The 25111-nt window shown below is 31.9% G+C and overlaps 4 protein-coding genes and 2 long non-coding RNA genes across 25 annotated transcripts; 2 read left to right on the top strand and 4 right to left on the bottom strand.

The window, feature by feature from the left end:
- On the top strand, window positions 1392-4981 carry LOC107612763. Of its 18 annotated transcripts, none has more exons than XR_002351795.1 (8): window positions 1425-1737; window positions 1856-1906; window positions 2051-2102; window positions 2579-2615; window positions 3364-3466; window positions 3882-3978; window positions 4107-4277; window positions 4536-4981. XR_002351795.1 is itself a non-coding variant. In XM_016314492.2 (6 exons), the coding sequence occupies exons 1-6, from the start codon at window positions 1663-1665 to the stop codon at window positions 4624-4626; spliced, it is 474 nt and encodes a 157-aa protein (XP_016169978.1). In that variant the 5' UTR covers window positions 1427-1662; the 3' UTR covers window positions 4627-4981. The 18 variants fall into 18 exon arrangements, 4 of the variants coding, with proteins under 4 accessions (XP_016169977.1, XP_016169979.1, XP_016169978.1 ...); XR_002351796.1 differs by having other exon boundaries at window positions 1431-1737; window positions 3446-3466; XR_002351792.1 differs by having other exon boundaries at window positions 1417-1737; window positions 3364-3978.
- On the bottom strand, window positions 8509-9285 carry LOC110265630. The gene is made up of 2 exons (XR_002351790.1): window positions 9146-9285; window positions 8509-8810 (listed from the first exon to the last, which is right to left on the bottom strand). It is a non-coding gene; the product is annotated as an uncharacterized LOC110265630 (long non-coding RNA).
- Window positions 8614-15245, top strand: LOC107612760 (transcription factor TGA9). Of its 3 annotated transcripts, XM_016314486.2 has the most exons (12): window positions 8614-8776; window positions 8862-8950; window positions 9405-9487; window positions 9637-9855; window positions 10748-10792; window positions 10956-11015; window positions 11169-11246; window positions 11368-11413; window positions 12399-12670; window positions 12758-12979; window positions 14497-14639; window positions 14733-15245. In XM_016314486.2, the coding sequence occupies exons 1-12, from the start codon at window positions 8646-8648 to the stop codon at window positions 14824-14826; spliced, it is 1482 nt and encodes a 493-aa protein (XP_016169972.1). In that variant the 5' UTR covers window positions 8614-8645; the 3' UTR covers window positions 14827-15245. The 3 variants fall into 3 exon arrangements, with proteins under 3 accessions (XP_016169972.1, XP_020964346.1, XP_016169974.1); XM_021108687.1 differs by lacking the exon at window positions 10748-10792; XM_016314488.2 differs by lacking the exons at window positions 8614-8776; window positions 8862-8950; window positions 9405-9487; window positions 9637-9855 and adding an exon at window positions 10309-10448.
- On the bottom strand, window positions 9308-10186 carry LOC107612764. Its single transcript, XR_001613855.2, has 3 exons — window positions 10045-10186; window positions 9766-9905; window positions 9308-9490 (listed from the first exon to the last, which is right to left on the bottom strand). It is a non-coding gene; the product is annotated as an uncharacterized LOC107612764 (long non-coding RNA).
- LOC107611960 (ABSCISIC ACID-INSENSITIVE 5-like protein 1) lies at window positions 18980-21386 on the bottom strand. The gene is made up of 5 exons (XM_016313822.2): window positions 21256-21386; window positions 20029-20968; window positions 19721-19792; window positions 19388-19417; window positions 18980-19280 (listed from the first exon to the last, which is right to left on the bottom strand). Exons 2-5 carry the CDS (start codon window positions 20908-20910, stop codon window positions 19194-19196), a joined length of 1071 nt encoding a protein of 356 aa, XP_016169308.1. The 5' UTR covers window positions 20911-20968; window positions 21256-21386; the 3' UTR covers window positions 18980-19193.
- On the bottom strand, window positions 22113-23932 carry LOC107613750 (the record flags this gene model as incomplete). Its single annotated transcript, XM_016315875.2, is given in 5 exon segments — window positions 22113-22711; window positions 22861-23122; window positions 23225-23436; window positions 23557-23739; window positions 23812-23932. Coding segments are annotated over 5 exon segments (1158 nt in total). The 3' UTR covers window positions 22113-22303.

Genomic DNA, 25111 nt, shown 5'->3' with positions numbered 1-25111 from the left:
AACTTTACATAAAAATAATTATATATAAATTTTTTTTCTATGTAAAATTTTTTAGCCTTTAATAGCACATAGAAATTAAATTATAAATTAGGCCAATTCTATGGTCCCTATAAGAAAGTATAGGGAGCCAATAGAATATTTGTACAATGTGTACAATGGAGGTTTAGGGAAGTATTAGAGATATAACCATTAGTGTTATCTTTTCTCATCAGTTGAAACTTTTTGGGATGAGATGTTTATTATATTATCCCTAGTACGATTATTCTGAATAATATGGTGATGTTCATTTTTTAAATTAGGGAAAAAGACAAATAGGTCCCTGACTTTTCAAATTTTTGACAAATACATCTCTGACAAAATTTAAATACAAAAAAGTCCCCGACTTTAACAAACAGAGGACAATTTAGTCCTTCTGTCTATTTGCCTCTCATACACTAAACGGAATTGGCTGACGTGGCTGAAACGGTGTCTAGGTGTCCGTTACGGTGTCACACTGGAAGGGAAATAAAGTTCGAAGGACAAATAGGTCATTGAGATTTTTTTTTTCATTATGCTTCTATTATGAGAATTTAGTTTATAAAATTATACTTGTATTTTGAAATATAGTTAACTTGTTGTATTCTACTATTTAAATTATTTGTATTAAAATTGTAGAAATTGGGTTTGTTCTGTTTCTACTTTTTTTTTTCTTAAATTGCATTAGTTCAGTTTTAGTGTATTTGTGTATTATATTAGAATTTGTAAATTGCATTAGTTCAGTTTTCATCATACCAGTGGCATTAGTTAGTATCAGTTCATTTATGCATCAAGTTAGCATTAGTTCATTTGTGCATCATTTATGTATTAAATTAGCATTAGTGCATTTAGGAAAGGAGTTTATTAATTTTGAAAAAAAAAATTCTCAAGGACCTATTTGTCCTTCGAACTTTATTTGCAAAATGACGTCAAGGACTTATTTGTCATTCGAACTTTATTCTACTTCCAGCGTGGCACCGTAACGGACATCTGATCAGCCAGTTCCGTTTGGTGTATGAGAGGCAAATAGACAGAAGGACTAAATTGTCCTCTGTTTGTTAAAGTCAGGGATTTTTTTGTATTTAAATTTTGTCAGGGATGTATTTGTCAAAAATTTGAAAAGTCAGAGATCTATTTGTCTTTTTCCCTTTAAATTATATAACCCATTGTACTATGGTGATGTTCATTTTTTAAATTATATAACTTATTATACACATTGTACAAATATTTTATTGGCTCTATAGCAAGATTTGGTGTCTATTAATTGTTGTCTAACTTTTGCTTAACTTACCTTTTGTGGTAAGTTTTGAATTTTTAAGAATAATTTATTTTTATATCTTTTAAATTAAAAATTAATTTTTAACCTTTTTTTAGTAAATAGACACTACTTTTTAAGCCGTTAACCTATAAAATAAATACCAATTTTTTCCTTGATTAAACCTCCAATCTTGTTTGTTACGGTAACTCAAAAAAGTTGAATTATACCCTTGGACTTGGAGAAATTATTAGGGGATTAAAAAAATTAAAAAAAAAAGTCAGAACTTAGAAGCGTAAAGTGTAAAACACTAAAACTACACACATTAGATTTGTCTCCTCCGATTCCGAACACGAAAATCGCAGCAGGCAGCACCAGTCACTGTGGCTGACATGGCAGATGGCACCCTCCAATCTTACCGCCATCACTGCGCAGCTCCGCTTTCAAACGACGTCGTTCGTTCGTTTGTATATGTCTTATCCTATTATGCTACTCAGTATTGAGGATTCTTATAACACTTTCTCTTTCTTTTTCAACAAACATTGCATGTGCTTTTTATTCTCACCTTCTTTTTGTTTTCTTCAGGAAACTGCTCATTGGACTGTTCTCCCTTTCATCAGGGATAGCTTTTGTATGGTAAATAAAATAAATAAAATGGGAAGAAATATTGAGTGTAGTGTAGGATGCAATCCCCTGCCATCAAAATTGAATTTTACTATTTTTAATTATATGGGTGTTTTAAAGTTGTAATCTTTGTTCGTGGGTTTTAATGTTGCGCAGATTGGTTATGCTATTGGTGCCACTACAAGTGCATTTTATGGATTCAACAATGGTATGCTTTTTTTCCCATCCTTTGGGGACTGATTTTTCTGATCACATCTGTATTGTGCATGTATGTTTGTCTCACTAGACATGTTAGCTTCCTTTTTTTTAACCTAAAAACCATAAAAGAGGAATTGCATATATGAGCTTGGCTGTGATGGAATAACATGCATGTGTAATGCTTAGGTCTTTGTGGCTATTAAGATGCATTACATTTAAAGTTCAGTGGGGACATAGATTGGGGTTGAGAGATTCTCAAAGTTTGATTTACTTGTAATTATGGAAATATCACCACTTCCATTCGGAAAGCTGTAATTTTCATAGTAATAGGCTAGAGTTTTAATTTTAAATAATAAACTTGTAGGTTTGCTCATTTTCTCAGAAGATTATGCTAAATGTTCCATTCCATCCACTGAAAAAGATTACAAGTTTCACGTATCAAATGCTTCTATTTATCAAAAGCACTTTGATTTTTCTCTAATGCAGTATTGCCGGACCTATGTGGTTGCATTTTCTCATTGGTGTAAGTTCATTACCTTTTATTTCCACTCGAGTTTCCTTTTCATGCGTTTGGTTTATGCTTTTATTTTCTATTTTTATTTTTAATATTTTTTGTTTTCAGAATTTTGCGAAGAACAAAGAGAAAATAAAAAGTGGAAACAGAAAACAGGATTTGAAAATACTAGAAATAAAAAAAGAAAATGAAAACACAAACCAAATGCATCTTTAGGTTTTTTTAGTTCTCTTTTTATATATTTACTTTTTCTTTACTTTTCCTTTTTGTTCGGCTCCGGTTTTCCCTGTTTCTAAATCTTTGAAGATGTTATATCTATGGCTATAGAACTCTTAAAATTAAGAATCCTAAACAATTGGTAATATTCTTTTGCATGTTTTAAGAGCAACATATGACCTACTTAAAAAATACAACCATTAAAAGATACATGTTCTCTTAATTCAAAATCATGAAGATATCGTCGCTAAGAATCTGTGATTTCTTCATATTTTCATCCCATCATGGCAAAGTGGTTCGTTTTTTATTAACAACTTAGTGTACGAAGCAAAGCTGTTAGCTACCTAAAATAATTCTTTTAGGGAAAAGCAATCAAACTTGAGAGTTCACCTAAACTCAGGGCAAGTCTAGACAATTTTGAATCATAGAACTCATCTTATAAACTAGAATGGGGACTTCAATTCAATTTAACTTGAGAGTGTTCTGGGGTATTTAAATTTTAAACTATTCTTGCATGATTGTGGTGCCTCCGTATTCTTAGGAGGTGCCTTGCAAACTTTCCTTTGGCATCAATGGAACAATGGCTGACCTAGCTGCTCTTGCTTCCTCCCCTTGACCTATAGAATCACATTGCCACTTTAAATGTAAGTAAGTTGACTTTGATCATTCTTTTTAATTAGCAAGAGAATCATAAATCAACCTTGAAATAGAAGAACTTATTGTGAGTTTCAGTTCATTCCTTTCATGACTACTGCATACATAATGCTTTTGTCAATGACTAAGTCTTTGTATTAGGTAGGTATTTGATATTCACAGAGCAGAGGGGACAGGATAATGTGTTGGGAGGGTTAAGCTTTTGTTGTTTTCTGTAGTTAGCCTTTCTAAAAGTTGCTTTCTGACTCACCACCTTTGAAACATTTTTGTTGAGGCATTTTTATTTTAGTTTTCAGAGCCTCTAAAGATGCTGCCTACTGTCTACACAATCTTGTCCATTATTATCATTTCTAATTTGTACCATCATTATCGTTTCCAATTTGGATCGGTTCTGTTTGAATGTAGATAACGTTGGTTGCTTTCCCAGGAAGATCTTCATGCATTTTAATTAACAGCGAACTCCGACCGTGCCAAAATTATCCTCTTGCTGGATCCATTTCCTGTTAGTGTGATTTTGCAATTTGTAACTGTTCAATCACTTTGCAGCATGATATATTTTGCAGTGTGGTTCTTATTGTTTTTATCTCTCATGATTTGCACATTGGAGTATATAAAATTCACTTTTCATAGGTATTGAAGTGTCATTCTGCTTTTACTTATGTGGTGGAGAAAGATTCCTAGGATTGTACCTTTGCTTTCATACTCCGGTTAGAAGTTGATAACATGGTACTGACATAGACCTCTCTGCAATTCAAGCACCACCTGTGATAGTGTTCTCTTCTGCCTGTGCAGGATTCGCCGGTAATTTTCTTGATGGTTGTTTAGCATGATTTATATATTCTTACACAGTCCTTTGGTATCGGTTCAAGGTTGAGCCACATTTGAGTTTGTAAGGAAAGTTTTACATGAACACAAGAATATCTGTTCAAAAGTGAAGAAACATTTGATTGTTGGTGATTTGAATAATAAGCTTTAGGTTCTGGACAGTAGTTGTGAGAATTGAGTAATAACCTTTATGTTCATATATATATATATATATATCATGTTGCATAACTGCAGGTGGGGCTGCTCCTTCTTAGGCACAACTTGCATCCTCATCTTATCATGCAGCATATTGAGCTCCTGCCTTACCTCCGCCATCGATGGATGATGATAAGATTCAGAATTCAAGATCATCCTTCACTATCCAAGACACGCATGTGCATGCGCACGCACAGAACCACACATGTACATACTCTGGCCAGTCGTCCGGTGGTGGATCTAAGATCCTTCTTTTGTTTTTTTGGGTGTATATATAAAATTCCTTCCCTTCAAGCTTAGGTAACCACTACATGTCTTATCTGTGCATGATTTTCCTCTTGTTTTGCATAAACTCCTGATTTAGGAGTTAGGGTTCAGAGTTTATAATTACAAATTTAATTAATCTTTTAAGATTACAACGCTTATGTCCAAGTAGTACAATTTGGCTGTCCTTCTGGTATCAAATTTTTGCTCTTCTTTTTTTATTTTGGGTATGGACTCTGTTAACAAATTTGAATAAAAAAATAAAGAAGAAAAAAACTAAAGCAGATTTTGATAAGCAACAAAAAGGAGTATGGGGCAGATTCTGATCCAAGCCGATTCTGAAGGCTTCTCCTTGCATAGGCTCGGTTGCTAAAGTAGTGTAATAATGCCTTTATCTTATTGGGCTTTGAACCTCTATGTCCCATACCACAAAAAGAGTAGGGTATTCTTAGGTAAACCATTTTTGTAGCCAAACTAAACTTCATCTTCACGACCCAAATTATATATATTTTTTAAAAAAAGGGTTATGTTTTGTATAGTTCTTCTCTCTGTGCAATTGACAGCAATTTTGAACTAGAATTGGATGTATACTATTTAAGTCTCTTGTTATTGAACTACTACCAGTGGCTGTTTAATTTTGTTTAATTTTGATAGATTGACGGTAACTCCGCCTATGTTACACTTGCGGTACATAGTTGGTCCCAAGTCCGGATAAAGGAGGAGGGTTGTGTTAGGTCTTCGGCAACCAACATAAAAATATAGCCGAACTCTCATGCCATGACATGACATTTGATATATTGATGGTGTAAAATGTTTTATACAGTTGTATAATTATATTCGTTTTTTGGAAGATCATTCACGCAGTTAATATAAAAGTAATTATTTTTCTAGCGTGACAATATATAATTAACTACATGTATAAAATTATTTTACACAGNTGGGGGGTCACCGGTTCAATATTTCTTGTTCATTATTCTCCATATTTTGTGACGTATAAATTTGTAGGTTTGATTGAGTGATTTTAACATATTACCAAATATATAAAAGGGATCAATACAAAATATACAATTTTCTATGGTCTCTAGCTAGGGTCCATTGCCAATCATTGTAAGCCATGATTTTTGTCGACATATATATGTATATATATTCCCACCACAAATGACATCTCTGGTTGATATATGCAAATGGCCATTTCACCTCCAATGAATGAAAGACAATGGTCACAGTCTTGCTCAACATTATTCTCGATTCATATTTAGACCAAGATGCAAATTGCCCTAGCTACTAGGTAGGAGGTACAACAATATGTTATAATAAAAATAAAATATGCTATTTTTGTTACTTGCTTAGACGACAAGTAACGGGACTTAGCATACAATATACATAGTTCGAACATAATCAACAAAATAATAATTAATTACATGATTTTGATTCGGACCAATCACCTTTCTACAATGGAGTTGAAATAATTACGGCTCAAGGAAGTGATAGATTCGTGGAATGGAATGATCTATAGTTGTCTTAAGAAGTTGTCAAAAATAAACATTTCCACATGAAGAAGCTGTAAGGTATTTTGGGAACAAAAGCCATGTATGTACTTAAAAATACATATTGACCTAATCCACAAGGAGGGTTTTTATGTTTTGAACCAAACCACCTTTTTTTTTAAGACCTATGATTGGCATCATAGAGGAATAATTGGTAGGAGTGCATAAAAGGTATTAGATGAGCACAAGATATAATATATGCTTTAAATTTACCCTCTTTATTATGAAAATAGTTCATGGGTCCATTACCAATAAAAGTCTCTCTCATCTCTCTCTCTCTATCTCTTTGTCTCTTCTTTATCTACATAGACATATATTGCTTAATATATTTATGTGCTCAATAATGTTGGCCCCATTCCATTTTAATATGTATAGAGTAATAGACTATGAAAGTGTGGAAATAAATACTTAAAGTATGCATCTCTTCTGCCTAATAAGTATATATGTACCCTCAAGTCATAACGTCCTTCTCTCTAGGGTACTTTTAAATTTCGAAGGTTAGTAGATAAGGTTATTATACAATAGTTTGACCAATAATATTATTTGAATATAATTATCACTATAATATATTCTATATTATTAGTCATGTTAGTCATTATGTTATTTTGTTTGTTGATAATGTCAAAATTTATTAATATAACACGTTAAGTAAGGTTCTAATACATACTAGAAGTCTTAATTGATTATGAGAGAAGAACTTGAAAGATTCAAATTCTTTAATTTTGGGTTAATTTAATATAATTTTATAAACTAATCATGTTAATAGTCAATTAAGAATTTTAGGTGTATTATGGAGTGTCACATTAACAAATTTTGACACCATCAACACACAAAATACTAGAAAGATTAATATGACTAATTTAAAATTTTTAAAAGTTAAATTTAAATTTAAAAAAAAAAACTAATTTAAAAAACAGATAATTTTTTAGTAATTAATTTGTCTTACCATTTATTCATATTATAGTCAAATAGATAGTTGTAGAGATATCTAAATGGTGGATTTGTGAGCACAACATAAAAATGAGATGAAGTTGCAGCAAGTAATTCATGATTACCAATGAGTACTATATTGGTCTGAAACAGATTTTCCAATTTCTATAAGTAGAAAGGAATCTTAACGAGGTATGGTTTTAGGTGGTGACAGGGAATGGATGTTGACTCATCAACAAAGAAGTATAACACCAAACAAATCCATCTCAGACCTGGGATTAAATACACAAAGTGGTTGCTAATATGCTATATGCTTATGAACAAAAGATTATACTAATAATATAATGTTTTGGTTGAAATGAAATGGCATGGCATTATAGTACCACAACTTTATCAACACATGTTAAAGTTGTTATATATTACTAGTAAATTTTTTTTTATCTGTTAATAAATATATTAAAAACTTAAATTATATATTTTTTACACAAACTTAAATTGTAAAAAGTGAAATAATAATGCAATGTCCTCCTAGGTTCAAAAGGATATCAAAGATTGACCTTTCTTTTTCACCCTTTTTTTGGGGCCATATTTTGATGGGAAAGTAAATACTAAAGAAAAAACAAAGTCTCATCAAACTTAATTAATCTATCTCATTGCTGAATTTATTGTGTTCCCACTAGGCATTTGAAAAATACAAGAGTCATATTTGTTTTTAAGTACATAAAGGGAACCAATAAGAAAACACAGGCGGTTACAAGAGAGAGAGAATGGAGTAGGACTCACTGATTCTAGTGCCTTCCTTCACAAGAACCCACATGTCCAATTTCCATTTTTTTTATTAAATTTTTAAAATTTTTATTTTTTATATAATTTTTATTTGAGCCACCTTTGAAGGCCCACAAGGGCTAGAGACATGTTTGCTGGGACAGTATGTTAAGCAAGCACCACATAATTAATATTTTTTCTTCAAAAATGAAATGAAATATGATTTCAAGTTAGAGAGAGTGGCAAAGCATTAATCAATAATGAACCAGGTTTCTTCATAGAGAAGTAGTAAAGGAAAAAAAGAAAGAGATAGAGACAGAGACAAAGACACAAGCCCATGAAAGATAAAAGGAAAAAAGGTTGCTACTTGCTATGAGTTAGAGGATATATCATCATATCTGAGACAAAGACTTGACCCTCTTATTGAGGCAACTTACAAATACAAACTTAGATATTAGATATCATCATCTATAGACTATAGTATAGGAGAGAGGTAAACACATAGATATATATAAGTTTAGACCATATATAAATATGTACCACTTTTTTTCTTTTTACATATTTATTCATACTAGAGTGATGCTAAATATTATTTCAGGGAAGAAGAGAATGGAGTAAGGAAGCTAAAAGAGTTGTTGCATGCATGGGGAGCCAGAGAATAATAGGAGGAGGACTTGGTTTATCTGAGGCAGGGCCTTCAACTCACCACCATCACCATGTCCCTTCTTATGGTGTTCTTCATGGAATTAATTCTGCTAATCCATCAACCTTAATGTAATTAAACTTCTCCCTTATGCTATAATATGATCTGATGTTAATTAGAAATAATTAGTTTAATAATGATGTTTTTGTTTGATAGTAATGAAGGACATGCTTTTAACTTTGGAGAGTTGGAAGAGGCAATAGTGCTGCAAGGAGTAAAGGCAAGAAATGATGAAGGCAAAGCACGTAATGTTTTCCCCTTTCTGTGTTTTGTTTTTTGTGACGTTAGATAATAAGCATAAGAAGGAGGAGAAGAAGAATTCAAGAAGGTTTGAATGTGTCTAAAAGAAAAGAAAAGAAAAGAAATAATGATAATAATGCAGAGTTATTGGGGAGAGAAGCTAAGAGAGAAAGAGAAGTGAAGAGAGAAAAGAGTGTTACCATTTCCAATACCATAATGATTCTGAGGCAATAGGCTATGATGGCGTGGGCTTACAATCTTAGAAAGGCTCACCCTCCTTGCATGATTTTCTTTCTTTCTTTATTTTTTCTACTGACTCCATAACTGCTGCAAAAGGAGGAGGATTAGGTTCCTCATTTCTCTTCTCTTTTTCTATGATATTATTTATTTTGGTATAGGCTTCAACAGTCCTTTATGGTTTGGTGATCCTCTCAGATTTTACTTTTGTGATTCTTGCAGCTTTATTCACAACAGCACCCAGACCTGCAGCTACACTAGAAATGTTCCCTTCATGGCCAATCAGATTTCACCAAACCTCAAGGGTACTAGTACTACTCTCATCTTTGACCATTCAAAATTATTAATATAAAGTTTCTTATGCTTACAAGTAACAAGTTCAAACAATAATAATATTAATATTAATCATGTTGGGTTTGAATCATGCTCATCAAAATTAAATCTTTGCAATTAGGGAGGTTCAAAATCAGGAGGAGAAAGCACTGATTCAGCACTTTCAACAAAAACTGAGCCACCCTTGGAAGCAGAATCTCCAATGAGTAAAAAGGCAACAACACCTTCTTCTTTAGATCATCAGCACCACCTTCAACATGATCATCATGATGCCTCAAGAATAGTAGGCCCTTCTTCATCATCACAGAATCAATCACAAGCCAAATCACCTCATGAAAAGGTAGCTTATTAGCTTACTCTGATCTTCACAAAAACAACACTGTTTCTCAACTGTTTAATCTCTCAGTTTCACTCTTTTCCATATCCCAAAATCTCAGGGAAAGTTCAAACTTGATGCAATTATTACTGTTCCACATCAGTCCCTCTCTCTCTCTCTCTTATCTTCACATAGAACAGCACAGATCCCAACATGTATCGGAAAATCAAAAGAACTCAGAGTTTTCCTGATTCCTGAAGGATTTTCTGATGAATATATTCTGACATGAAATATGATGGAGAAAGAGAGAGAGAAATAGAGAGGGATGGATGTGTACAAAGTACTGACAAACAAACAAACAAACAAAGGGAGAATCTTTTCAGTACTTATCAAGTATCAAAGTTTTCTCATTTTAAACCCGGTGTCCTACCAAGTTTACTATCCTCTTCTTCTTCTCATTCTTCTTCTTCTTCTTCTCCTACTCAAGTTCTAAGCCACAAAAAACAATGGCTGAAAATGATCCCTTTTGCTACCCTTATCATATTGATTATTGCATGCCTCAAGAGAAATGGTCTAAGGGACTTGATCAGCATTCAGAAACTCTTCCTAGAAATTCTGTGAGAAAATATAATCATATTTTTCTTTTCTTTTTCATTTTGGATTGAAAAAAATTGTAGCACCCTTTAATAGCTTAGCTACCTAAACATGGTCTAAACTTGTATTCATTTCCCTCCCTCTTTATACCAAGAAGCTTCTGCTATGGAAACATTTTTCTTCTGATTTTCTAGTCCCAAATTCTACACTGATTGTTTTTAGCAAAAATAAATTTTTGTTTCAAATAAGTTTTTTTTTTCTTATTTATTCTGAAATAATCAATCTGTTTCAAATAAGTTTTTTCTTCCCCCTTGAGTTGCAGAGGAAGGGAGCTGGTTCCACATCAGAGAAACCACTTGATGCAAAGGTGTTTGAATATGAAAGCATAGATTATTATTTCTCCATAAACCTTTTTTTTTTGTATCTATATCTCCTTCTCTATTATATTTTATAATATAGTTTCTGCATTATTGAAGCTATGTTAACTTCTTTTACATTTATTTATTTTTTCTATATTATTTTGCTATCAGACATTGAGACGTTTGGCTCAAAACAGAGAGGCAGCAAGAAAAAGCCGTCTAAGGAAAAAGGTGTGTCCTATTATTATATGGTTGCACAAATTCAAAAATAGTTGTTAAGAGATAAGATTAAAGCATAGCATATATTGTAAATGGTGACAAAAAATGATTGGATGTTAATAAAAATGAATAATAAGTACATTTTTCTTGTTGTCTATGGAACAGGCTTATGTGCAGCAATTAGAGTCAAGTAGATTAAAGCTTACACAACTTGAACAAGACCTTCAAAGGGCTCGTTCTCAGGTTCTAAACTCATATATATTAAAATATATTTCATCAATTATTATGTTATACTATATAAATTATAAAGTTCTCTTTTTGTATATGTTTGTTCTTACTATTTGAGCTCTCTTCAATTTAATAGGGACTATTCATGGATTGTGGTGGTGTTGGAGGCAATCTAAGCTCTGGTGAGTTCTTACCAATTTTTATTTCTTTGAAAAAAAATAATGTTGAAGTGCAGTTTCTTTGAAACTTTGGTTTGTAGTATTCTTTTTACACTTGAAGCTATTACTCAGTGCTGACACATAGGAATAAGAAACTATGGTTGCTGTGTGAATCCTTATTTACTTGTAATATATATCTTTTTTCTTTTCTTGTGAAGTATAAATTCTTGGAATACCAAATAAAAAGTCAAATTTTGATATTGAAAGCTAATTTTTTTTAAGACAAGTCTCTTGAGTTTGACCAACACCTATGGCTAATTCTGTTTGAATCTGAATTATATAATGACAGACTAAACTACATGATAGAAACAATAGTGGGCCAGAATTTATAGATTAGATCATGCATATAATATATATATATATATTTGATGAACTGTAAGACCTTTTCTTAACATATATGATATATGTAAAGTCTACTTTATATACTTTAGCTTTTCACAGAATCATTCCATTATGATACTGTGCTCTTTATATGATACTTTTTATTAGGCTTTATTTAGAGAAGAAAATTAAAAAAAAAGTTAACTATCAAATAAAAATGAGAAAAAGTAAACACATTATCTCTGAAATTTAAACTGATAAAATTAAATAACACAATATTTGGGTTGATTATATAAATTATTTTCTCACGATGTTAAGTCTATTAAAATTAAATTAAATTTCTTGTATGTAGTATATCATACAACGAATCCATTATTATTTATTTAATGAGAAGGAATAAAAATGGTGGTGGTGGGTCAATTTCAGTGGTAGCCACATTGCACCAGTCACCAAATCAACCAAACATTTTAATACTTATAATATACAGATATAGCTACATTATTATTAAATAATAATGAATAAAAACCAATCCAAATTTGAACCGGCACTATATAATAATAATAATGAATGAATGAATGAATTAGGGTTAATAATGTAAGATGTGGTTATTGGACTTATATGCATGCAGGAGGTGCGATGTTTGACATGGAATACGGAAGGTGGTTGGAGGAAGAGCAGCGGCTGATGGGGGAGCTCCGGAACGGGGTGCAGGCGGCGGTGTCGGAGGGGGAAATGAGAGGGATAGTGGATGGATATTTGTCACATTACGATGAGCTGTTCAGGCTGAAGAGTGTCGCAGCTAAATCAGATGTTTTCCATCTCATCAATGGCATGTGGACCTCCCAAGCTGAACGCTGCTTCCTCTGGATCGGTGGTTTCAAGCCCTCCGACCTCATCACGGTTAATATAGCATTTCAATTAAGCTAGCTAGGGTTCAAATTCTTAATTACAAATTGGGATTATTAATGTTGAGATTGTGGTAAACAGATGTTGATACAACAGTTGGAGCCACTGGCGGAGCAACAGATAATGGGAATGTATGGCCTGCGCCATTCCTCACAGCAAGCGGAGGACGCTCTCTCTCAAGGCCTTGACCAGCTCCAGCAGTCTCTCGTCGACACCATCGCCGGCGGCCCCATTGTCGACGGCGTCCAACAGATGGTTGTTGCCATGGGCAAGCTTGCCAATCTTGAAGGCTTTGTTCGCCAGGTAATTAAACAATTTAATTACAAGTAATAGCACAATTTATTATTTTTGAACCATTAATATTTAAAAGTGTGAGTTAAAAATCTAAAACATTTGGTAACAAAAAAATATTAATAAAAAATAGTCAGAATTTGTCTTATTTAATTTTTAATAACAATTTGTAACGATTAATAAATATTAAATAAAATAAGTTTTAACTGTTTTTGTTTTGTCGGTTAAAAATACATTATATTACTAAACTAAACAAACTAAATTTACATCTAAAAATAATAAATTTTGATAACTACTGATTATTGATTATTTTTCATTTATTAATTTATCTTTTACTACTAGATTTGGTGAAGTGAAGCCTCAGGTGACATCTGTTTTTGTCGCCATTTTTAGTTTGACTAATGATTTTCAAAACAAGATTTGAATGCATACGTGACTTCTAATATGAGGTTTCAAATGTTAATTGGTTGATAAACTCTATAGTTGTTGATGAAATTGGATGCCAAAGGGGCCGGGAACGGGTTTTTATATCTTTAATTTCTCTTCTATTTGACTTTTCGACAATTAAGACAATTATTATGGCACTTTTGATAGGGATAGAGTATATTAAGTGAGAAAGTTTTTATGATAAATATACAAATTTTTAATGAATCTGTTAAAATATAAAAATTAAACTAGATGACTCGTAAATAGAAATCGAATTTCTACCATATAATTTCATAAGATTTTTTTCGGATTTTTTTTTATTCCGACTTAAATTTTATATAGTGTGACATTAGATTTTACAAAATCATTTGATAATATCATTTTCCAGTAACAGATGATAATAACATCAGTTGATACGTAACTTTCTAATCCATTATTTTGTATTTTTTTTTCTGCTCATTCATTGGCTCCGTGCACATTTTGCGCCGCAAATTTGTGCCCCTTATCCCTACCACCTATTACTACATAGCTAACATTTCTCCATCATTTCATCATCTTGGTTTTGCTTGAGAATATGATTGATTTCCTTTTCTCTTTTTTTGTTTTTTGTTCTTCTTCATTTTTCTTAATAATGACATACAGTAGGTGTTGCTTTCTTTTGTTTTTCTTCTTAGTGTAAATTGGTAACGAGGTTGACAAATTGCCTTCACTAGTTGTGGCTACTAGGGTTTATGATTATCCATTGGGATGTATACTTATTACGCTTATAATTAGCTTCTAATATAACATCTTAATTAAAATGTATCACTCGGGAGTTGGTTTCAGAAAGTGATGGGGCTAGATATGATATCCATAATCTCATCATAAACAAACCCTAGGTAGAATATAATATTATTTTATTCCATGACTAGTAACCGTCCAATGCAAGTTTATATAATAGCCAAGACAATCTTACCGGTTTTCAACCGCTTTGAAACCATGTGCAATTATATCTAAATTCTACTAATAATATTATCGAATAAGACGAATATTTTCTATGTCTAGAACATACCTATTTTAATTTCTAACTACACAATTAACTTTTTCTTTTAAACATGTGCAAGGCTGATAATTTGAGACAGCAAACACTTCATCAATTATGTCGATTACTAACAGTTCGTCAAGCAGCACGGTGTTTTATTGTCATTGGAGAATATTATGGACGCCTTCGCGCCCTTAGTTCTCTTTGGGCATCAAGGCCACGAGAGTATGTTATCATCTTTTTCCTTCTAAATTTAAGTACAGATAATTTCATGCGAAATTATTAGTTAAGAATCGTTAGATAATAATTTAATCACAGGACGTTGATGAGCGATGATAACTCATGCCAAACAACCACTGACTTGCAAATGGTGCATCCTTCTCATCATCAGAATCACTTCCCCAGCTTCTAATGGATCCATGCATGGCCTAAAAGCTGTTGTTAATTACAAGTGGGGTATTTCTTTTTAGGGCTGCTTTAGAATGAACGTGTCATCATCATCATCATCATCATCTACTAGAAGAGAATATATCTATATATAATATAAATATTTATTTATTTTTCTCTCTTTCAATCTTCTCTTCTGCGCCCATGCGTGCATTTGTGTCTTTATATTTTAATTTTAATGTAAATGTAAATCTGAGTTTATTTATTTTATGTGAAAGATGAGGGAGCAACTTTAGTAGCTACATAGAATTAGAGTGAAAAAAAAAAGTTCATGAAAATGAAAAGGTGCTTTAAATTTGAGGTCATATACATAAAGTGGATCCATTAAAAAGTATTATTGATCCTATCTCATATCCATAGCTAGTTGCTTCCTTTTTCTTCTAACTTTTAGTATTAATTAAATATATGAAATATATTATTATTATGTGCTATATATGTCGTATGTATCACCCATATCTTATTTAATGGCTTTTCAAACACTCGGAAGCTAAGGATGGCACAAATTGGGGGAAGAAAATAGAGAGGGTTGTTGCATTTGCATGGAAAAGTAGTGGCTGTGATTGCAAGTGGTGGATCAATATATAGTATTCTATATTTCTATAATGCATAGGACACAATGGGAAAGAAAAAGAGAATTGTCTTATTGTGGTGGCTACTATGTATAATTTGGGTGCCTCTGTAGCCTAAAAACCTAAAAAGAACACTCTTCTTGTTTTTTTCTTCCTTCAATAATTAATTGAAGTCGTTATATATGAGTCTTGTTTAAATACTTAGCTTTTGTATTGTGTTTAATAAAAAAAAACTTCAATTATACATAATCCTAAAAATGATGTTGTTAGCAATGTTCAAATATACACGTCCTCTCGTACAAGGGTTTGTTTTGGGTTTGCATTAGTTTTTGCATAGGTTTTCTTTTTCTTTTTCTTTTGTTATTGACCTTATGAAAAATTCTTTCTTTTAAAATCAACAAAAAAAAAAAAAATCAAATTCTAGACCTTTAGATATAATATTATGAGATCCTATCATAAAAAAATGTATTGTGTTTAATAAAGAAAAAAAAACCTTCAATTATACATCATCTTAAAAATGATGTTGTTAGCAATGTTCAAATATACACGTACTCTCGTACAAGGGTTTGTTTTGGGTTTGCATTAGTTTTTGCATAGGTTTTCTTTTTCTTTTTCTTTTGTTATTGTATAATAATTTAATTTATGAAAATCTTAAAAAAAAAAGAAAAAAATGGAAGAAAGAGAGAAAGAAAAGGAAGAGGGAATGAATTTTGGTTGTATGCCTACGTTTGCGGGTGTTGAAAATGTAAATGTTCAGTTGATATTTTTGTTTGTATTTGTTGAATATGAAGAGTTGAAGACACAAGGTTGTGTGTATTTTGATACAGATGCATGCATCACTAATTAATGCCACGTAAATAGGGGGAGGTATCAGATATTTAATTTTAAAAAAAACAAAAAAACTAGTTAGTATTATTGTTTTATAAAATAATGTATGCATGGTATGATTCTGATTTCTAGAATTATTTCTCAAATTAAATACCATCTTGCATTGCGGACAAAAATGTAGTAAGGTTGAGACATTACATGGTAGATATATATAGAGATTCTCAACTAGTAAGTATGCTAATTAATTTTACGTGCAAATAATATACATAGGTTACGTGATCGTGAATATGAATATCTAGTACTGTAGTCACACATGCATGGATTTGAGAAACAAATGAAGTTGAACGAAATTATGTCGATTCATCTTATTAAATCGTCATCAAACCAAAACGTAAAAGCATCACACATCACCTATGTACGTGCGTGCTGCCTAAAGAAGCAAGAAATTAAAACTAAATGAATTTATTACTATAGGTCGAAAAATTGAAGCATTAGCTCAACGACTTTATTAATACCTTTTATATTTATTATTTAAACGAATAGTTTTATCTCTTTTGTCTTTATACAATTTTAAATATTATCAAAATTAATTTTAAATAATAATTACTTATATGGACAAAACACACTTTAATTTAGAGTGTTATTGCACTATATTATTACACGGCTGGGATTCTATTATATTGTTTATTATTAACCACGTCACATTTAAATTTGCTGGTAGCCACATATTCAATCATTAAGAATTGCCAATGAAGGTCCACTTTAGTGTATTAGGAAGTTGGGTGACATTGCATGCCCTAATTAAACTTAATTAAATTATTGGTAAATATTATATCTTTTCTTTAATTTAATATCCTTACCTTGTAATGTTAGTTATCCAATCGTAATAATTTATTCAATTCCAAAGGAGAGTTGCCAGGTTACTTTTATGGATATGATACTTAAATCGGTACGTAATGAAAGAGATAAATAATTATTATTTATTTGAGTTTCTACTATTGATATACAAATAAATATTCTTCTTTCTTCGTTGATAAATAATAAAAAAAAATTGTATTAAATATTAGCTAAAAAATATTTGATTGACAATCTTTGAAGAATCAATCCCTGAAAAAAAGAAGAATAATTATGTATCTATAAGACTAAGTTTGGCTTTTGTGGCCATGTATCATGCATGATTATTATTAATTACTTTAGGATCCATTATGAACTATAGAAATAAAATAATAGGGAGATAGCGATATAGGTCATTGTCGGCGTGCTTATTTAATTAACCGTCCAATTTGATATTGCATGCTACTAACAACTTGATTTATTTTTCTACGTCCAATTTAGCTCAAGTTACATAAGGGCGTCTAGATTAGGTATGTGTTAATCTAATAAAATCTAATCCACTATCGCCTATATATTCTTCTAATTCTCAATAATAATAATTTAGATGTTAATACATATTATGTTAAATAAATTAATCACATATATTAAACAATTTAACAGTTTTTAACTCATATTTTCATACAAAAATATTTTTATGTGAATAATCTTCTAATAAATTTCCTAAAAACTTTTGTTCAGACTGACCATATCATACAATACACACGTACTAAAGAGGGTTAATATTTTTGGTCTTTTTTTGGACGTGATTTTTGTGGTCTTATACCAGAGAGATGGTTTTTCTTTGGGCTCAGGTCTTGTTCTACCTGTATATATTTTGGGCTTTTGATCTAAAATGAAATGGATCAACTATGTGGCCTCGTGGACCCAATAGGAAATAGAGGAGAACTGTGACTAAAAAAAAAAGGAGAAAGTAGACAGCATAGGTATAATAAAAAAACTCCGATCCGCGGCGAATTAAGAGTGAGGGGTAGGGGTGGCAAACGGGCCTAAACCCGTCGGGCCGGCCCGCGTAACCCGCCAAAAAAGGCGGATTGGGCTGAAAAATTGAGACCGCCAAATAGCAAAAGCCCGCCTAACCCGCACCGCTTAAACCGCGGGCTTTGGCGGGGCGGGACGGGGCAGGCTTTCCCGCCGGGTTTAGTATTTTTTGGTGAGGGGTATTTTTACAATTTTTTTTTTGCCAAAACCCAACTTCTCCCAAACCAATTTACAAGAGAATGAAGATAAAAATTGAGTATTTTGAATTATGTTTATTTTGTTTTAGAGACAATATTTATAATTACGTTTTGGATTATGTTTATTTTGCTTTGGGAACAATATTTATAATTATGTTTGGAATGAAAACTTGGTTTATAATTATATTTATTAGATATTTATAATTACAAAAACTTTAATGTTTGTGAATATAAAAATTATAATTTGTTTATACTTTTAGAAATTATAATAGTTAAAAGTAAAAAACAGAAGAGATTTTTTTATGCCTTTATATATATTATTTAATAGTTAAAAAAATAAAAAAAAAAAAATTTGGCAAAGTTAGCCCGCCCGCCTGCCATTAGGAGGGGAGCTGGAATTTTGGGACTGCCTCACTAGGCGGAGCGGGCTTTCCCGCTTGCCACCCCTAGTGAGGGGTACAATGAAAAGAAATACAATGACCCAAAGAAAATAATTTTTATTTTCATTTTATTACAAAAACGGGGTAATATGGAAGATCTTTGGTTCATCCAATTTCTTTTTCTTTTCCCTTTCAAATCTATGTTGATTTATGTTCTGATAAGTAAATAGAAGCCATGTTGCATGTAAATGTATTAATTCACCTTAAAATTGTGGGTTAAACACTACTTAAACTCAATTAAAATGTTAAGAACTAGCCAAAGAATTATTTTTTATGCCTTTATTTCCAAATGTACAAGAAGTGAAGAAGAGAGGATAATAAGATCTTAGCAGACTCTTAAGATATATATCTTAGAAGATACAGAGCACACACACTGAGACACCTTATTTTATTCTCATTAAATTTTAAAGGTTCCGGTTGACATGTTCACCAAGCTGCACTAATAGTCCTTCTTATTTCCCTCAATTTTTCTGTCCTCTTTTGTGCCTTTGTTGTGTGCTTCCTCTGTGAAATCTGTTTCAATAAAATAAAAAGCACAAATTACAAAGTTATGTTCATAAATCACAACCCTGCAATGTATCAAATATAACTCATATTATATTTGGAATAACACTCACTACCTCTTGTTTCCTCTTGAGCTCTGCTTCATCCTATTGCACATTCAAAACAACACAACAATATAATAAGCATAAGAAAACATAATTCATAATTAATTACACTGATATCCCTGAGGTTTGGTAAAATTCAGCATTACTTCTTTTAAGGGAAGTTAGTGCTAAGTTTATACTTAATAGGTTGTGTTCAGTGTTATATTGCTACCTAAATGTATAATTTTAGAAATAGAATAGACTTAGGTTGAATTTTACCAAACATCAGAGAGATTAGTGTAATTTGCTACAAAAGAAAAAAATCAAAAGTAATTTAAGAAGAGAACTCTCCCACAAATTGAGTACCAGAATTTGTTTTAGATTCTCATTCTCTTCCTTTAGCACATTCAGCTCTGCTTCTAGCTCAACCGTATATGCCTGCATTACAAGACTTTGACATAAGGGAAAGAAAAATAACATTTCAAGATATGGTTTTATCTCAAAAACATGTCCAAATGTTAGTGGCTTTTTAATGTAGGCATGAGTTTATGACTTGACATTATAGTTCCATGTACCTAGTGTTAACAAATCTTAGTTTTTTGCTGAATGTGAAGCAATGAAGCATAACTCAAAGTGGTTACTTGACTAATAAGCATACAGTGTAACTACAAAACCTGTCTTCTCGCCCGTGATCTTGCAGCAGATTCTCGATTCTTCAACATTCTGCGCTGCCTTCGCTCTACCACCACTTCTGGAGGACCATCAATTACCCTCTTCCTGCTGCTGCCCACGCTCGAGTCCAGAAGCCTTGTGGAGCTATTATTATTCTGTAACAAAATTGGATATGTTCCAAGTCCATTGTTATTAGTCCCATGGTTCCCAAGATTTTGTTGGCTAGGGAATCCTACTCCCATAGGAGACCTCACTGCATAACTTGGATCCATTGGTCTATTACTACTTGCAATGTTGCTAACATGATTCTGAAATACTAAAGGCATTATTGTTGTAGTAGCAACTCTTGATTTTGATGTTAATTTTGATTCTTGTACAACACCAGCTTTAATTAGAAAATCCTCCAATGTCATTTCCCCAAGTGTTTGTTGCTTTCTAAGTGCCTCATTCATTCCAATGTTGTTAGATTCATCCCTTTGTTGTGGTTCTTGGTCTTTGTGGATCTCAGACCAAACTTCCTCCACAGTTTTCTTGCAAATTGGAGATGGGATGACACAGAATGAACCTTGTTGTTGTTGTTCTGTTTTTGTTCCAGCACTTTTCATGATGTGTTGAGAAGCTTGTTCATCATGAAGGGTTTGATTTGTGTTGTTGTTGTTGTTGTTGTTGTTGTCCTCAGAGCTCCAAATGCTGGCTAAGAATTCATCCATGCTCATGGATCCAAAGCTCTTACCACTCTTGCATTGGATCTCATCAAGTGTGAGTGAGAGGATTGAGTTCTGCTTGCTCACTGGTTCTGCTGCTTCTGATTGTAACAATTCTTGTGTAAGGGTTTCATGAGAAATGGTTTTTGTTCCAGAAACTGCCATTGTTGTTTGTTGCATCAACAGGCCAATAATCAAACCCCCTTATTGGCCTGTTCAACTCTCAGATCCAGAAAAGCTGATGAAGAATTAAAGAGACATTCAGCATTCCACTTAATTAAATTAACAAAATTAAAGTGATTTACTAAAATATTAAAATCATATATATGATACAATTGATATAAGCAGTTGCATGCAACATGCAAAGACACATCTGAATGTGTTGCAATCAGAAGAATGAGATTATGTCAAAAGCAAGTAACATAACTCACATATCATCATGGATTTGAAAGAGTAAGATTAAAAGTAAAGTAAAGGAAGGAAAAGGAAGAGATGTATGCATGTGTAAAATAAGATAAAGAATACCTGAATAAGAAAGAAGAGCATGCAAGAGAGAATGTGATGAATTCTAGAGAGAGGAAAGGAATGTAGTTAGGGAATTGAAGAATAGAATACAAGAAAAGGGGGTTAACACTGCACATATATACACTTAAGAGACTTCAACTGCCATTGGCGACATCAATGCATATGTATCTATGTATGTATATGTATGTATGTATGTATGTATGTATGTATGTATGTATGTATGTAACGCTTGGGCAATGGGGTTGTTTGACCAGTTATTTTGGTTATTTCAGCAGTTTGGACCACTGCTTTAATTCCTCTGTGATCAAATCATTATTCTTTTAATTTCTTAATTTTTTTTCATATACATTACATAGTTACAAAGACAATATTAATTAGGTCAGAGAAAGAAGTTAAAATATAAAAATCTCTAATCAGTTTCTTCATACTTATACTTACCAGTTTCTGATTTTTAAAATTATATCTACTTCCTATATTTTTAATTTGAATAAATATATGGAATCAATTTTAATTAATTAATATTAGCCCATTTTTTTCTCTTATTATAAAATTACATTTTTAACATTTATTTTTTAAAAGGTTTAAGAGTTAAGGATAGAATTTAGAATTTAGGATATGTAACTTTACCTTTCTTTCTACAGAAATCTAAAAAAGAGATCATGTTTTGGAGAAGAACATCTCAGGCTGATGGAGAGTTTTATTCCTTTTGTTTCCAAACGTTTATAATCCAAAAATTCTAGGTAAGTTTAAGACCATCTTTTTCATGTATTCTTCCTTTCTTTCTAACAAGTTACACACTTAGTCAAAAACAGAACACTTTCACATGCATGATTCCAAAAAATGATGGCCAAGTATAATTTAGTAATTTACATATAAGGCACCTTCTATTTCTATTTTTCATCCAACAAATCACAAACATAATTTACAGAATTGACATAATTTTCCCAAAGGAAGAAAAAATGTAAACAATAAACAGATAATGAAAATGTAAAAAGCAATCCAAAATAAATATTTTCATGGAGAACTCTCTATATCTACCAAGTAAAAACTAGTCCTTTGGAGTATGAAGAGGTAGGGTTAAATGATCCCTACAAGTAGGATCCTCCTCAACCCCATTGAGTGCAAATAATGCTGACTTATTAGGCCTATATGCAATGTATTCTTGTCCAAGTAAGAGTGCCCTTAATATGGCCTCACATAATCCCCTATAGTACACAATTAAATGTCCACCATCTGGAACTTCATGATAATGTATCCATGGAAGCTTCCCTGACACAAACCTCTGAAGTTGAGATGGCACAACCTTGTCTTCATATCCCTGCCATATGTGAACTGAAGAACTTGTGCTGTGAGGGAATGGATTCGTGAGCTTTAAAGGGTCAAATTCCCATTTTCCAAAAGCAACCCTCCAATCATGCCTAAGTGTGTCAAATACAACTTGTTCCCTTAAGCTGTCCTGTAACAAGCAACATAAATTCAAATCAAAGTTAAAATATATCTAATTGTTACAGAAAAGGAAACACCAAATTGATGACAATCAGAGTTAAAACATATGTAATGTTGAATAATCTTAGATATACAAGATACCAATTTCATAGGTAGTACCTTGGTAAGCATTGGGAAGCCAGGGAGTGTTTTTAGAATATCAATATCACTCTTGTTGAAGAAAGCTGGGTTCTTTTCAATGACAGCAGCTGAAGGCAGCCACTTTTGAGTTACCCACCAATGCAATAGCTTAGGACAATAGCTTGCAAGCCACCTAGCCCATTGCACAAGTTTCCTTCTATAATCCTCTCTTATTAGACTCTTGGGAAGTGAAGGCCACTTGTAATTGATCACTGGTGCTATCAGTGCCAACCCTGCAAGCCTGCACAAAATTAATTGCTCCTTTGCTTAAACTATGCATACTGATATATCAAACAAATCCTAATAGACTATTTTGTCTTGCAATCTATATATCCATCTGTACCTGTGGGGTAAGTACTGAAGGCAACTCCATGTAGCATATGAACCCATTGAGACTCCAATGACATAGAACTGTGGCCCTAACTCTAACTGATCAGCAAGTTCTTGAATGTCAAGTGCTTCACTTTTGAGCGAGCGTTTGGGATTTGGATCACTTTCTCCATACCCAGCTCGGTCATATTGCAGCAGATATATGCCTAGTTCATCTATTAGTTCCTGTATATATGTATATATACACGTTGAGTTTTCAGTCATCTAACCTTATTCAGCATATGAATATCTTAATTGTATAGTACTACTATTCTGTTTAAGTTGAAAGGGAATGAGTAATTGTACTTGGGGTGCGAGAAAGTTCATCTCTTTGGAGCTTCCAAAACCATGGACAATGATGATCTTGTACTTTGCCACATCCTTAGAAACCCCTCTCTCAAGATAAGCCAGGTGCCTCCCATCTCTGAGTTTAATTCTTGGTGAAATCATAGCAAAATCATCTTGGTTTGGAGAAACAACCTTAGTCCCCTGAAACAAAAAAACCAACAACATATATAATATTGAAACCATTAAGAATGAACAAATCTTATCAGTGTTTACCTGACAGAAACCTCTGCAGAGTTGTTTTGTCTGAGATTGTGATGGTTTCTTATCACTGAACAATAGTTTAAGGTGATGTCCGAATCTTTTCATCTGTTCTTGATGACTTAGTAGATCCAAGCCTATGCTTTTTATTTCTGTGTGCACATCAAATATGAATGGAATGAAAACTGAATTTGGTTCATTTGGTTTGTTTAAATCAGAGAGGTTTTGAGGTACTTGATTTGACTTTCTCAAGTTGTTTCCTTTGCTTCTGGGGGATATCCTTTACAAAGGTTCCATTAAGGAAGCATCTTTTTTTCTTTTATTTTTTCAAAAGAAAAATATCTTTTAGTAATATCACTTCAACTTATCTCCTTAATCCTTAGAACTGCTTTATTCAAATGTAGAAATTTACAAGTCTAACATATTTCATGGGTTTATTTTGTTGAAATTTGATATATTTTCTTACTGGAAGTAATCTCTGTTGACTTAGTTCACTAGGATGATTAATTTTTATTTTTATTTTTCTGCATTTTAATATAACCGTACACCATAAGTTTAGATGTTAGTAAATTCCTGATGAAATTAGAACAACAATGGCAAGTTGTATTGATGATTGATGGTTAAAGAAAAAAAATTGATTACTAAAAATATTAAATTGTTTTATTTATTTGTATGATTATCGAAAATGGAAATGCCTAAGTTTTATTTTGTCCATTACTACAGCTCATAATGCTGGATTGCTGGCTCGTGAAATTGTCCAAATTTCGGTTTAAGACCACACTATCACATACAGAGTGGCAAAGTGTAATTAGAGACCAAGAGTGATGATAACACTTTCCATTTAATAATAATAATAATAATAATAATAATAATAATAATAATAAGGGTAAAGTATACTTTTTGTCCTTAATGTTTGGCAAAAATTTTAAAAATACCCCTAAATTTTATTTTGTTTCAATTTTGTCCCAAAAGTTTTCGATTTGCATCAAATATACACTCGACGGCTAAATTTTTAAAAAAATTAAGACGAATCTAATAATAATGCAAGAAAATTATGCTTGATTTACTTGTGTTGAAGGTTGTTCTTATGAAATTGTTGTTGAATCGATCTTAAATTTTTTGAAAAATTAGCCGTCACGGGTATATATAATACAAATCGAAAACTTTTGGGACAAAATTGAAACAAAATAAAACTTAGAAATATTTTTAAAATATTTGTCAAACTTTAGGGACAAAAATATACTTTATCATAATAATAATAATAATAATAATAATAATAATAATAATAATAATCTAATTTTCTATTACTGTCTAT

This window comes from Arachis ipaensis, chromosome B08 (assembly GCF_000816755.2).
Source record: "Arachis ipaensis cultivar K30076 chromosome B08, Araip1.1, whole genome shotgun sequence".
Classification (NCBI taxonomy): Eukaryota; Viridiplantae; Streptophyta; class Magnoliopsida; order Fabales; family Fabaceae; genus Arachis; species Arachis ipaensis.
The sequence above is the reverse complement of the archived record's forward strand: the minus strand, read 5'-3'. Positions and strand labels throughout refer to the sequence as shown.

Excerpts from the sequence above, each read along its gene's own strand:
- LOC107611960 (XM_016313822.2), bottom strand. The coding sequence starts at position 20,910 with ATGCAACAAACAACAATGGCAGTTTCTGGAACAAAAACCATTTCTCAT. Across the intron at positions 19,418-19,720 it reads AGAATCTAAAACAAATTCTG|GATGAAGCAGAGCTCAAGAG; the intron begins GTACTCAATTTG and ends AATGTGCAATAG. Across the intron at positions 19,281-19,387 it reads AGCTCAAGAGGAAACAAGAG|ATTTCACAGAGGAAGCACAC; the intron begins GTAGTGAGTGTT and ends TTATTGAAACAG.
- LOC107612760 (XM_016314486.2), top strand. The coding sequence starts at position 8,646 with ATGGGGAGCCAGAGAATAATAGGAGGAGGACTTGGTTTATCTGAGGCA. Across the intron at positions 9,488-9,636 it reads GATTTCACCAAACCTCAAGG|GGAGGTTCAAAATCAGGAGG; the intron begins GTACTAGTACTA and ends CTTTGCAATTAG. Across the intron at positions 10,793-10,955 it reads AGAAACCACTTGATGCAAAG|ACATTGAGACGTTTGGCTCA; the intron begins GTGTTTGAATAT and ends TTTTGCTATCAG.
- LOC107612763 (XM_016314491.2), top strand. The coding sequence starts at position 1,670 with ATGGCACCCTCCAATCTTACCGCCATCACTGCGCAGCTCCGCTTTCAA. Across the intron at positions 1,907-2,050 it reads TCAGGGATAGCTTTTGTATG|ATTGGTTATGCTATTGGTGC; the intron begins GTAAATAAAATA and ends AATGTTGCGCAG. Across the intron at positions 2,616-4,231 it reads GGTTGCATTTTCTCATTGGT|GCACCACCTGTGATAGTGTT; the intron begins GTAAGTTCATTA and ends TCTGCAATTCAA.